Below are 14,104 nucleotides of genomic sequence, written 5' to 3'. Positions count from 1 at the left end.
CTTGAAGAGGCTGCCATTCTTCTGGTACTCATAAACCACAAGCTTTTCCTGCTTTGAACAATAAAAAGCAGTAACAGGAAGAACATTAGGATGCCTTGTCTGATCCAATCTCCGAATTTTCTTCTGAAACTCTTCCCCTGTAACAGTTGAGTCTTTGATCCTCTTCACAACCAGTTCGGGTCTGCCACCATCCATCACCACTTTGTACAAACTCGCAAAGCTTCCCTTTCTGATCAACTCTGCTGGAGCTCGAAGCAGATCTTCAAATCTAAGATCTTTTCTTCCATCTTCTCTCAGCACAATCAGCGAGGTCGCCGCTGTTGCCATCGCGCTCTGAGGAGAAGAAATTGAGTATTCTGACCGTGAAGCACTGTGGAACATATCACTGTTGTTTAATGGTTTCCTATCACTGAATTCTCTATTGGGAGTAACCTTCACCTTTTTCCTCATATAGTAAAGCAATAACAGAACCAAGGTTAAGACAAAAAGAACATAGCCCAAGACCAAAACAAATTTATTATCCGACGTTGATTCAGATACGGAAGAAGATGGAGGAGGTGGACATAAGACCTCAAGTGGCTTCCCACAGAGTCCATGGTTACCATTAAAGCTTGATAAAGGGAATCTTGCAGCGTTCAATGGCACTGAACCTGAGAATTGATTGAAGGAAACATTGAACTTATCGAAATAATTCAGGTCAAAATCCGGGATTGTTCCAGTGAAGTGGTTGTGATCGGCTAGAAAGGTATCGAGGCCTGAGATGTCAGATAGATTCCATGGAAGATCTCCGGAGAAGTTGTTGTTGGAAATGTCGAGTTTCTTCAAGTTCCTTAGGTTGGGGAGAGTGGAAGGAAGCCATCCGGAAAGGTAGTTGTTGTTAAGAAAGAGTTTAGTCAGGTGGGAGCAATAGGAGATTTCAAGCGGGAGGTTACCAGTGAGGGAATTGGAATTGAGGTTTAGCACAGATAGAGAGCTCGAGTTGCAGAGGATAGAGAGGAGTTTACCATCGATGGAACCACTAAGGTTGAGTGATTCGAGATCGATTGATTGAAGAGATCGTAAGCCCTTATTGCAGGAAATTCCTGGCCATTGATCAAGGCATGGATCGGAGTCCGCAGTCCAGTTAAGGTTGTTGACGATGTTAGGATTGTTTAAAGAGAGTTTTTGGAGAAAGCCGATTAGGGGAAGCTTGATGACGTCGATATTCTGAGATTTGGCAGGGCCGATGAGAAGCAAGAGGGAGAGGGCGAGGAGATTCATAGATGCTGCTGAGAGAGAGAGAGAGAGAGAGAGAGAGAGAGAGTTGGTGGCGGGGGAAATGGAAGAAGTGGAAGAGGAGAGACGCTATTGCAGAAGAGGGAGTCAAAGGGGCAGGAGTTTTTGGCGAGCAATTAAAAGAAGAGGGAATTCCATATGGCTAAGGAAACTTTGAAGCAAACAAGTCAAAAGGCGCCAAAGTTGTCAATTTAAATATTTAAAATTCAAAAGGGTTGAAAAAGTCAAATTAATGTTCTGATACTGTCTATTTTTTAAATCAAGTTTTAATACTGTCTACTTGATATAAATTTGGGGTACTTACTAGGTTTTAAAAGTCGGATCGGTCGGATCAGCCCAGCCGGTCTGGTCCAAGTCAACCTAAAAATCATTTTTGTATTGAACCAACTAGAACTTGTAAGAATCACCGATTCAACTAGCAAATCGTTGAACCAATCACAATTCAATTGAACCGTTCGGTTGAATTTTTGAATTATTTCGACAATTAAATAAATTATTTTAAAATACTAATAGTAAAATATTAAGTAATATTTATAATTTAATTTTAAATTTGAAATTCTTAATTTAAAATTTAAAAATTTCAAACAAAAGCATTTGACAAGATTTCATCACTTTATGTGAGATATTATTTCATTCTAACTCAAATGCCAAGATAAATAAAAGCATTATCAAGAGAAAGTTCTCCAAGTAATGCAATATGTGTGAAGCTCCAGATTTTCTATAGAGAGGTTCACTTCCTTTTTCTAGAGAGAAAAGCTCCATATTTTTAGAGAGGGGAAACTCCTTTTTTTCAAACTTTTGATTTCCCTCCTTCGTTGGAGGATCTTCCGTTGATGGCGGAAGATCCTTCGGCGAACGATTCCGGTCGTCCGAATCCATCCTTTCAATCTCCATCGGATTCTCAATTAACTGCTTGTCAATTTGATCATAAGAAATCTGGTATGGCTGGTGCTTTGACGATAAAAGAGTCATCTCCTGTTGCGTGAAGGTAGTAACGCCGATTATGGGTAAAGGTAAACAATTGAAGGAAGATTTGATAATTAAAACTCCCCATGTTACTAGAAATTTCTCCGGTGGAAAGAGACACAACGATTTTGAAGCGTCTTCTTCTTCGAATATGAAGTTGATTGTTAACAAGTTTGGAATGTCAATCCATACGGAAAGATCTTCATTTTTAAATTGTGTTGATGACCCCTCTGATGTTCGTAAAAATGCTCAAATGCTAATTCCTGGAGAAATGGTGAAGCAAGTTAAAGGTGGTACAGATGTAGTAAGACCACTAAACCCTTGGACTAGGCGTCCTAATAACAAAGTTAATTTTATCAAAGATGATTCTGTTATGACTGAGGATGGTTTTGTTGTTAAATTACATGAACCTAGTATAGAAGAAAATTTAGAAAAAATAAAGTTTTTAGTTGTAGTGAAGGTGTTTGGAAAGAACATACATGTTCAACTCATTGCTAAGGAGTTATGAAGACAGTGGATGCAATTTGGGAAGTTTTATTTAACCATTTTGGGTTTATGTTGGGTCTTATGTTCATTTTTTTCTTCAGAATTCATGTAGAGTGTATTGTCAGGTGGTTCATGGTTTGTTAGTGGCCATATAGTGGGTATTGATAAATGGACTCATGAATTTTCTACTGTGTCGTTGAAGGGATTGGCTTCTCCCATCTAGGTAAGGCTGCTGTACTTACCTCTTTTATGTTGGGATGAGACTAATGTATCAAGAATTGTGTCGTTAATTAGAAAATCCCTTTTGATTGATGGGAATATGTTCCAGTGGGGGAGAAGAGAATTTACAAGGGTTTGTGTTCTTGTAGATTTAAACAAAAAACTCTCTTTGGGTGTATGGGTGGAAGGAAGATATGGCCGATTTTTTTTCAAAAAAGTTGAGTATGAGAAGATTTCAACTTTTGTTTCAAATGTTGGAGAATTGGTCTTGACCTGACCAGTGAATGTATGATGAAGGAAATTCCATAGGCTAATGACGGTCTAAGTAATCCAAATTCTAATAATCCTAATGCTAAGACGTCTTAAACGTCGATTGAAAATAAAGGACTTGGGTATGGTCCTTGGATACATGTCAACTGTGGAAGAAAAGGTAAAGTTGCTGGCAATTTAAAAGGACTTCCCAAGGTTAGAGCTTTTGTGGTTGAAAAGAAATTTCAACAAAATAGTATGAGTAGGAATGGGATGGACTTGAAGAATATCTCTATGGAAGGTTCCGATGCCTTGGGGGTAATTAATGAGAAAGAACTCTCTTTTGCTGAATATTCTAATGAAGGAGTGGGTAAAAATTTGAATCAAGGTAACGCGAGGATGTTAAATTCTGAAGATCAACTAATGCAAGATTCTCACAAGGTTACCAATGGTAAGGGGATGACTCTAAATCATATGATGCATGAGGAGGAGAATATGTTTATTATACTTGGCTCAGTTGATGTTGATGAGAATGTGAAAACTATGGATGACTCTACGGTGGTTGAAAGAGAAGAGTGAGAATTGTTTGAGGAGGTAAGAGTGTGGAGGTCCACCTGTTAAGGAGGATGGTGGCAATATGAAAGTGGTAAAGTTCAAATTCCAAAAAAGAGCATAAGTCCTTGGGTAAAGCCAGCTTGTCGTCCAAAAGCAGGATAGTGATTTGGTGAAGAAGAGAGGCAGTGGGTATAATCCCACTTCTAATCTTAAATGAGTTCCATAATTTTTTGGAATTGTAGGGGGGCTAGGAAAGTTGAAGCCTCCCGGTACTTGAAGGAGATTGTGAAGGATAATGATGCAATTTTTGTTGGCCTTGTTGAAACTAAAATTTCATCTATAGATCCTTTTGAATTCAAAAGATTTATAGGTGATATGTGGGATTTTTTCCTAATTCATGCAGTGGGCTTATCTGGTGGCATTATGGTGTGTTTGAGGTCGGACTTGGCTTCCTTTTTAGTAATTGATGCATCCAGCCAAGTAGTGGTGGGTGAACTGAATGTTTCTAGTAGAGGGATGTGGTTAATAGCCACGGTTTATGGAAGTAGAGAATATTGCAATAGAAAGAGCCTATGGAGAAACCTGGAAACACTTACATGTACAAAAGTTCCTATAGTTATTGGAGGAGACTTCAATTGTATATTGTCTCAAGATGAGAAGAGAGGTGGTAAGAAATTTGTTCCTTCTCAAGGGCCTCAAGACATGTACTCTTTTATTAGAGATTGCGATTTCATGAGATAGGATTTATTGGTCCAAAATACACATGGTGTAACAATAAAACTGGGAGAGCCTGGATCTTCGAAAGGTTGGATCAGTGTATCCTCAATTGTGCTGCATTAAACTTTCTAAAGGTGGCGGTTGTGAGGCATTTGGATAAAATAGCTTTGGACCATTGCCCTATCATAATTAAAATCTTCTCTTCTAGGCATAAGAGGAGGAGAACTTTGATTTTTGAAGATGTTTGTTCAACATATCCTACTTCACATTCAATAGTGCAGTATTCTTGGAAAAAACCAGTTGGAGGTAATGCTGCAAAAATCTTGAATAAAAAATTCAGTAGATCATTGAAGGCTTTATTTTTTTGGACTAGAGTTAAGCACAAGAACTTAGTTGACCTGAAGGATAGTTTAAAAAAGGAAGTATTGTTACAAGAAGAAGAAGTTGCTGATGGAGGTCTTTTAGACCAGAAACTGTTCCTGATGAGGTCCAGGTTTAGTGAACTTAATTCGACTCTTTGGCGTCTCAACACATGGTGGAAATAATGAGAGAAAGTGAAATGGATGATGGATGGTGACTCTAATTCAAAGTTCTTTCATGCGTATGCCACGACTAGAAGAAATGGAAACTGGATCAATCAAGTGAGAGATAACACTGGACTGATTATCGAAGAACATCATAGTATTGAAGAAGTCTTCATGGATTTCTTTTAAAACAAATGGAGGGAACACAAATTTGTATTTGGAGGTTGGCCTTCTTCTTCTAAGAGGCTTGATAACAGTGATATAAGGATACTAGGCAAAGAATTCTCAAAGTAAGAGCTGGAGGATGTTATTAAACAACTAGGAGGTAACAAGTCAGTAGGTAATGATGTAATTACTTATTCCTTTATTAAATCTTATTGGTCGATAATTCAAGATGATGTTTGGATGGCTATCAGTTCTTTTTTTAATTCTAGTTTATTGTGCCCTGTTTGGAAAGAGACAAATGTGGTCTTGATTCTGAAGGTGAAAAGTCCTTTGATGCCTTCTAATTATCGGCCGATTAGTCTTTGCAAATCCATTTATAAAATTATGGAAAGAATGATATTAAATAGGATGAGTTATTTGTTTCCAAAAATTATCTCTGAAGTTCAATATGCTATTGTCAAAGGACAGTCTATGTCTGATCAAATATTGCTTGCTCAAGAATATTTACTAAATTTAGATTTTCTAAATTTAAAACGGTCTTGGTTGCATTCAAAATTGATATGGAGCAATCATATGATAACATGTGTTGGTCTACCCTTAATCAAGTGCTAGATTGGTTCGGTTTCCCATGGAAAATTTTAAATCTTATAATGGAGTGTGTGGTTGATCCTAAATTCTCTATTTTGATTAATAGTATTAATTCTGAATGGATTGAGGTAAAGAGTGGGTTCAAGAAAGGATGTCTGTTATCTCCTTACCTTTTTTTATGTGCTCATAATTGTTAATTGAAGAATTTCCTCAGAGAGGTAGAAGGGTTGGTATGAAGGTGTCTCTGAATGCTCCAATGATCTCTCACTTAATGTATGCATATGATATAGCTATTTTTTCTGAGGCTAATAGTAAGAGCTTGAAGAAAGTAAATAGCATTCTAAAGAACTATTGTAGATGGACCGAACATAAGGTAAATTTGCTCAAATCATTTATGTTGTTTGGAAATTTTGTAAAAAGGAGAAAAGTTCAAACTTTGTCAAAAACTATGAGGTTGAAGGTGGTTAATGAAATGGAGTATTTTGGAGTTAAAATTGCTTTAAGGAGGCTTGTTAGTTCAGATTTCCATAATCTAATTGAAAAAGTTTCTAGTTGACTCAATGTATGGGGAAACAAATTCATTTCACTTTCTGGAAAATTACTTTAGCTTAATTCATCCTTTCTTTCTTTACCTATATTTTTATCTACTCATTTATTAGTTACTTTGGGGGTTTTGAATGAATTGAATAAAATGTGTAGAAATTTTTTATGGAATAAGAAGGATGGAAGTTATGTCATTTACTATGTTGCATGGGATGCCCTGTGCAAGCTGAAGAACAAAGGTGGACGTGGAGTGTTGTTGATTGTGGAGAAGTTTGGCTCTTTGATGGCTCAGTTTGCTCTGAATTTCATAAAGAATCCTACCTCTCTTCTTGATAGAACATTGAGTTCCAAATATGGGTATGCATTGTGGAGTGTTGAAAGTAAAAGGTATTACTCTTCAACATGGAAAATTATTGTGAATGGACCAAGTTTTTTACATCCTTTCATGAGATGGAAAATTTATAATGGTGATGAAGTGGATATTATTAATGATATTTTGATTCTGGAGAAAATCATTGACAGGTGGCGTACTTTTGCAGCAGATTTAAATCAAGATTAAGCTCTCGTCTTTCAGCTTTCATCACAAATGGAGAGTGGGATGTAGATAAGTTAAAGCTTTGTTTTGGGGAGCAGTTGGTGGAAACAATTCTTTTCGTACCCATTCATTCGACCAGGTGCTGATAAAGATCAATTGGAGCTGAATTTCCAATGCTTAGGTAGATAAATAGTAGCATTAGCATTCGAGAAAGTATATGAAGATTGTATGGAAGATGAGTATGGGTGCTGGATGAAGAACTTGAAGTTAAGTCCGTAAATTGAATTATTTTGGTGGCGTCTGTGTAAGAATGTGATTCCCTCAAATTGTTTCCTTATGTTGTGAATCTGATTTCAAGAAATAGAATTTTGATGATAGCAAATATTTTTTGTTTTTCTACGACTGTCTTGCCTAATAACGTTTCATGTCCATAATATCAAATTGTAAATCGAACCAGCTCAAGATTGGTTAGATTAGGACTGAGTCATTTTATAATTTACAACAAGTGTATTTTACTTTTTTCTTGAGTCCTTTGTAACAATGTGGATCCTGATGCTAAGTAACCTTGCACACACACACTTGGAAAAAATTTTTGACTGTTTAAGATATTTCTGTTTTTGATCACATCATTCGGGATAATCCACAAATTAGCTTGAGTGATCAGTTAAAAATAGAAACCCTAATTAGGGCATCCTGGATAAGGAAACCACAATTAAGTATATCGTCCTGGACTATATTAGCATCATCCAAGATGATTGACTCAAATCAGAAAGAATCAGCTGCCATATCTATTTATGTATCATTTATTTTTGGATATCTTCCAGGCATTGTCCTGAATAATATAGTGCAATTATGCCTAAATTAATCTTGTAATTAAGAAAATAAATTAAGGTTCGATTGCTTGATCATATTGGCTTGTACGATTACAGTATCGTCCGGGACAATAAATTCACAAACCTTAGTTCTTTCTGGATGATCAAACATCAACCTGGCTCTATTTTAGGCAATGCTCTGGATGATATGTACTGAATTGAACTAATCATCCGAAATGATTGGGAGATCAACCTGGGCAATTAAGTTATTTTTACATCGTTCAGACATCCATTCAAGGTGATATTTTGGACGATATTTGTCATTTTATACTAATCAGCTCGGACGATCGTGAGATTGTCATGAACGATCTAGTTATTTTTTTATCGTCCAAACATCCATCCGGGGTGATTGTCTGGATGATATTCGTCAAGTTGAACTAATCGTACAGAATGATAGTATTATCGTCCTGGATGATATTTAATGACTACTTGCTAATTAAGGATGATTTGGAGTCCTTACTTAAAAGATCTCTTGTTCTCTAAAGTGGTGCTCTTTTGCTACTGTCTTAACATGAGAGAGCTAAGAGGAGAGGGAGAGCAAGAGAGAGAGATAGAGAGAGAGAGAAAGAGAGAGAGAGAGAGAGAGAGAGAGAGAGAGAGAGAGAGAGAGAGAGGATCTTATGAGGGGGAGTTTGTGATAGGTTTCATAAAGGTTACTCCAAGCAAGGATCCATGTCATCTTCTCAAGTCATCATCTCTGGTTCCTTGGGGGTTCTAGAGAGGTCTATTTTAGCATCTGATCGAGGTTCTCTGCCTGCTTATAGAGGAAGCAAAAGGAGTTGATTTCTCATCCTTCTTTTGGATGAAGCAAAAGAAGTTGGGTTCTCTACCTGCTTCAGGAGAAAGTAAAGGAGTTGGATTCTCTGCCTCACCAGGGTTGGTGGAAATATGTTTTTGTATGGACTTCTCCGCCTTGCTGTGGGGGCAAAAGAAGAGACACTGTGTTTAGTGTAATATTCGGAGAAGAGGCTCCGGGGAGTGGGCGTAGGTCAAGTTGACTGAACCACTATAAAATTTGATGTGTTCTTTCTTATTGTACTTCCACATTTAATTTCTAAACTTTGATTTCTATTATGATTGTTTGGTTGCATTTTTTATTCTGCTTAAAAAAATTTTTAAATACCAATTCACCCCCTCTTGGTTAGCCTTGAGACTAGTTCATAAGGGCTTAACATTCCTGTCAAACTTTCAAGTGGTTTCAGAGTGGGATTCATAAAAATGAGTTTTTGAAAACTTTTTAATTTTGATTAATGGCTAACTTTGAAAATTGTAATGCTGCGGAAGGTTATTCTATTACCCGACCACCTTTGTTTGACAAAAATCCTTTTGATTTTTCAAAAACTTGCATGTCTACATTTTTGCAATCGATTGACTATCGCATGTGGATGCTTGTTATGGATGGTTATTCACCTCCATCTCATAAACCTAATGGCATTAATATTGTACTTCCTTTTATTAAATGGACTCTTGATGATATGGATTTATCTCAACTGAATGCAAAATGCTTGAACTATTTTTTCTTTGCTTTGAAATTGGAAGATTATATGTGTGTTTCAACTTGTGCTATTGGTAAAGAAATTTGGAATAGATTGTGTATTACTTATGTAGGAACCAATGAAGTTGAACAATCTAGGTTGAATATTTTGTTGCATGACTACGAACTTTTTCGTATGAAACCTACTGAATTGACTTCTGACAAGTTTATTAGGTTTACTCAAATTATCACCTCATTGCATGCCTTAGGAAGAGAGCTAACTAACTATAAAAGAGTGAATAAAATTTTGAAATGCTTGCCTTCTTCCTTTGATGTTAAGATCACTATAATTACTACATCTAAATATTTGAATACCTATTCTGTTGATAACTTACTTGGGTCACTTATTGCTTACGAGCAAGGAGTGAACCAAAGACAACTTGATGCAGGTGAGCAAAAGAAGGAGAAAACTATGGTGCTGAAGGCCAATAACACGAACACTGATTCTTCCAGGTCTGAAAGCGATGATGTTTCCTTAATCACTAGGAAATTCAAAAGATTTCTAAGGAAGAATCAAGAGCTCCATCATAAATGGAAAAAAGGTAAGGGTAGAAAAAATAAATAAAAGTTCTTATGATGTTGTTTATTTTGAATACAAGAAGCCTGCACATGTCAATGATGATTGTCCTACACTTAAGGATCACCCAAGAAAGGAGAAGGGTGAGGAGAAAGCCAAGTACAAGAAGGATAAGAAGTGGTTCCAAAAGGCGTTATAGGTGGATTCTGTATCGGACTCCTCTGAGGCTAAAGCTGAGGAGGAAATAATAAACTTTTGCTTGATGACTGGTGATCATCCTAGTCAGTCTAACCAAGAAGAGGTATGTGAACCAACCTATGATCAATTACTTGAAGTTTGTGAGAACATTCATGCATTATATAGGAAACTTAAGAAATCTCATACTAGTTTGAAATTGGAGTTTACAAATTTGAAAAAAGAGCATTAAATTTTATTGAAAGATCACTCCCAAATTGATAGAAATCACATGTCATTAATTGACGAGTTTGATGAATTAAATAAAAAGTATTCTGAGTTGGTTGTTGATCATGATTCATTGAAAGCATCCTATACCTCACTTGAAACTGATTTTAAAACATATATTAATGAATCTGAGCATAAGGAGCACTATTTGAATGTTGATAATGCTATTTTAGAAAGTGCTAACTCGAGGTTGAAAGTTGAATTGAATGCACTTGAGAAAAATAGGAATACACTCATACCTGAATAGTTCTTCAATCCTGATCCAAAGCAAAAACCTATAAAAAGGCATTATAACCCAAATAGATTAGTAAACCATTTTCCTGGTATTAGATGTTTTTTATGTGGCATGCTAGGACACATTTCACACACTTGCACTATTCACCGTAGTACACATTGGTTGTAGAGACCCAAATTGCATGATTCATAACATAACATACATGTATTGCATTCTTCTTTCTATAAAAAGAGACCCAAACCTATTTGGGTTCCTAAATCTAACATTTGAAGATTTTATGGGTGTGCTCTCACCAAAGACCTCGTGAGAGCATGTGGTACATGGACAGTGGATGCTCACGACACATGACTAGATATGCCTATCAATTTGTTACGCTGGAGACCAGGGCTGGAGGCAAGGTCCCTCTTGGAGACAACACCACCAAGAAAGTGGTGGGCACAGGTATAATCAAAAACTCCAAGAACCTTTTGATTAAAAATATTTTGCTTATAAATGGACTGAAACACAACTTGCTAAGCATCAGCCAGCTATACGATAAGGGCTTCATCATAAAATATTTAACAAATACATGTATTGTTATCTTGAATAAGAACACTATTTTGTAGGGAAAGCAGATTAATAATATTTACATGCTTTTTTTAAATAATATTTAATTTGCTACTTCATTTGTTTAAAAATTATTGTTGATGATGATTGGTTGTGGAACAAGTGGTTATATCATGCCAATATGAAAACCCTTAGGAGAGTGACCTAAAAGGACCTAATTAGAGGTGTCCTCAAGCTTAAATTTTCTAAAGACCAACTAGGGGTGTAACCGAGTCGAGTCGAGTCGAGTATTTGCCTTATCAAGCCTGGCTCGTTTAAGACTTAATGAGCTCGAGCTCGATTAGTGGGCTCGAGATCAACTCATTTGGAGTATACCAAGCTCGAGCTCGACTCGAAAGCTCGAGCTCGTTTGAAAAGCTCGAGCTTGAGCTCGAGCTCGGCTCGTTTAATTGGCTTGACTCTTTAAATGTAAACCAAAATTTTTTTTCTTAAATTTAGTTCTTGAAGAAATCAATATATACATATATAGTGTCATAGTGAGCAATCATCTTCCTTCAAAAAATTATATTTATAAATTTGATCAATATCAATTACAACTTTAAGCAATTAAGCACAATAAAACTTGATTAATATAAAAATAGAGCATTCATATCATTGTTAGACCAAATTGTATATCATCAAATCATTACAAAAAGAAGTAATTGGAGTTATACAATCCATTAAAAAGTTTCATAATAGTGCATAAGTAAAAAACACAAACAAAAGATAGAACTATTTATTCCATGTCTGTCTGATATTCCATATTCTTCAAACTCTTTCATCTCAACTCTCTATTACCAATTAATATGCTGCAAACCTGAGAAATTAAGAAAAAAGTTAAATAATAATTATTTTAAAAATAGCACTATAGCAACTGTCTAAATTTACATATTCTATAAATCTCAAATTTGATGCCTCATATTAAATATTAATATACCTTGATCATGTCATTGAAACTATTTTGTTTCGGTACTTTTTTGACTAGTGGGCCATCCATGTGAAGAAAAACTAAAAGAAAATATCATGAGCTGCAGAATTAAATGAATGAAACATGAAAAAGACACATTAGACCTCTTCATTCTGTTATGGTTACGATAAAAATCAACACCTTGAAGTATTAAAAATTTACTCTCAATTATTAGGCTTCACATTCCCATGATCATGCCAAGAATTACACGTACAAAATCTAAGATGGAAAATCATGCTCAACAAAAGTGAATAGAGGAAATATAAAAATGCATTATGGAACCCTTTATTTTGCTTGAGATCTATGCAAAATTGTTAAAAAACTCAATCCCACCTACATCTCAGAAATCCACTTTGTGCTCATCATATTAAAAAACTGACGCAATAGATTATATGCTACAAAGATGAATTTAGGAAACATTAAAATCAGCTTGGTATCATTGATTGTTCTTTCATACATGTGCTACTTCACAATGCGATTGGTAGTAATTCTACAGGTGGGGTTAATATTAGAAAAATAAATTTCAGCACCCTTAGTGGAATAAAAAGAAACTTCACACAAATATTTTTTACCTTAGATTTTTTCATATAATCGGTAAGAAAATCTCCACCTCTTCATCTTCTTCTTCCTCCTACAAAAGAAAAGATAATTTAATGTTCATATATAAGTATGTGGAATACTAAATAAATGTCAACAAAACTTGCATGTACAAATATTACCTTAACCCTTCCCTTCAAGCCATAGTGGCAGCGAACCCAGTTGGAACCACAAAGGAGAGCTTGCACAGTGTCAACCCCTAATTTTGATCGATATGTATGAACTACTCTTTCTCCAGCACTGAAAGTGGACTCTGAAGCAACTGTACTAACAGGGATGGATAAAATATCCACTGCCATTCTTGAAAGTATGCGGTATTTGGCTTGATTGTTTTTCCACCATGCTATCACATCAAACTTCTGCCCTTCACTACAAAGTTCTAAGCCATCTTCCAAGTAGTTGTCTAAATCTGATTTTATAGGCCTGGGGCTTATTTTGGATGAGACAAATGAGGTGAAATCATGCCAACCACTATATTTTTTAGAAGTAGATTGATGGTCTACACTTTGCAATAAATTGGTTGTGCTCCTTGAACTCCCTCCTGCAATACCACCATCACCATCAAATTCGGCTTCAGAACTTCTAACATATTCCTCATACATTTCATAGAGAAGACATCTAACATGCTGCACATTCCTCATGCTTTCATCTCCATGATATATCTTAGGGTAGGCATACTCAATTACAATAAACTTCATTCTTGGATCCATCACTGCACCAAAAGCCATGAGGAGATTACATTCACCTCAATATTTATCAAATTTAGCTTTCATCTTCTTAGTCATCTCCACAATAAAATTATCAGTAGAAATTGCCCCCTCATCCAACACCTTCTTAATAGTACAAATTTGTGAAAGAAATAAATTTGCTGTAGGGTAATCAATTCCTGAAATAATATCAGTTGCTTCGTTGAAGAATCCCAAAATATCACAAACTTTTTCAATTTTATCCCACTCCTCCTCAGTTGGACATGCAACATATGCCACTTCTCTTTCGTTATATGAAAAAAAGGCTTCCCTTAACCTTAATGCCACTGTCAACATTGAGTAAGTTGAGTTCCAACGAGTTGGGCAATCCATTACTAGCTTTCTAGTAGGTAACTGTAACTGTTGGACAACCTCAGAAAATCTGACTAACCTTGCTTCAGATGCATTCACAAAACTTACAGTATCTCTAATTTTATCAATAATATACTCCACACTTTTACGCCATCCTTAACCATAAGGTTTAATATGTAAGTACAACAACGGATATGAAACAACCTTCCTCCAAAGAATAGTTTTTTCTTCACTCTAAAACTATCTTTTAAAAGCTTCATTGCCCTATTATTATTTGATGCATTGTCAACTGAGATTGTAAAAACTTTATCCTTAATACCCCATTCACAAAGTACCTTGTAGAATGTATCAAAAATTTTGGTAGCCGTATGTGGTGGTGGCAAATGCAAAAAACTCAAAACTCATTTCTGTAACTTCCACTGTGAATCAATATAATGAGCTGTCACTTCCATAAC

General features: G+C 35.8%; 1 protein-coding gene across 1 annotated transcript; it reads right to left on the bottom strand.

Annotated features, from left to right (window-relative positions):
- Positions 1 to 11,980: 11,980 nt before the first annotated feature.
- On the bottom strand, positions 11,981 to 13,816 carry LOC110109057 (zinc finger BED domain-containing protein RICESLEEPER 2-like). Its single transcript, XM_028697716.1, has 3 exons — positions 12,714 to 13,816; positions 12,567 to 12,625; positions 11,981 to 12,035 (listed from the first exon to the last, which is right to left on the bottom strand). Exons 1-2 carry the CDS (start codon positions 13,317 to 13,319, stop codon positions 12,578 to 12,580), a joined length of 654 nt encoding a protein of 217 aa, XP_028553549.1. The 5' UTR covers positions 13,320 to 13,816; the 3' UTR covers positions 11,981 to 12,035; positions 12,567 to 12,577.
- Positions 13,817 to 14,104: the final 288 nt, after the last annotated feature.

Source organism: Dendrobium catenatum, unplaced genomic scaffold (genome assembly GCF_001605985.2).
Source record: "Dendrobium catenatum unplaced genomic scaffold, ASM160598v2 fragScaff_scaffold_990, whole genome shotgun sequence".
Lineage (NCBI taxonomy): Eukaryota > Viridiplantae > Streptophyta > Magnoliopsida > Asparagales > Orchidaceae > Dendrobium > Dendrobium catenatum.
This window is presented reverse-complemented; position numbering and strand designations above follow the sequence as displayed.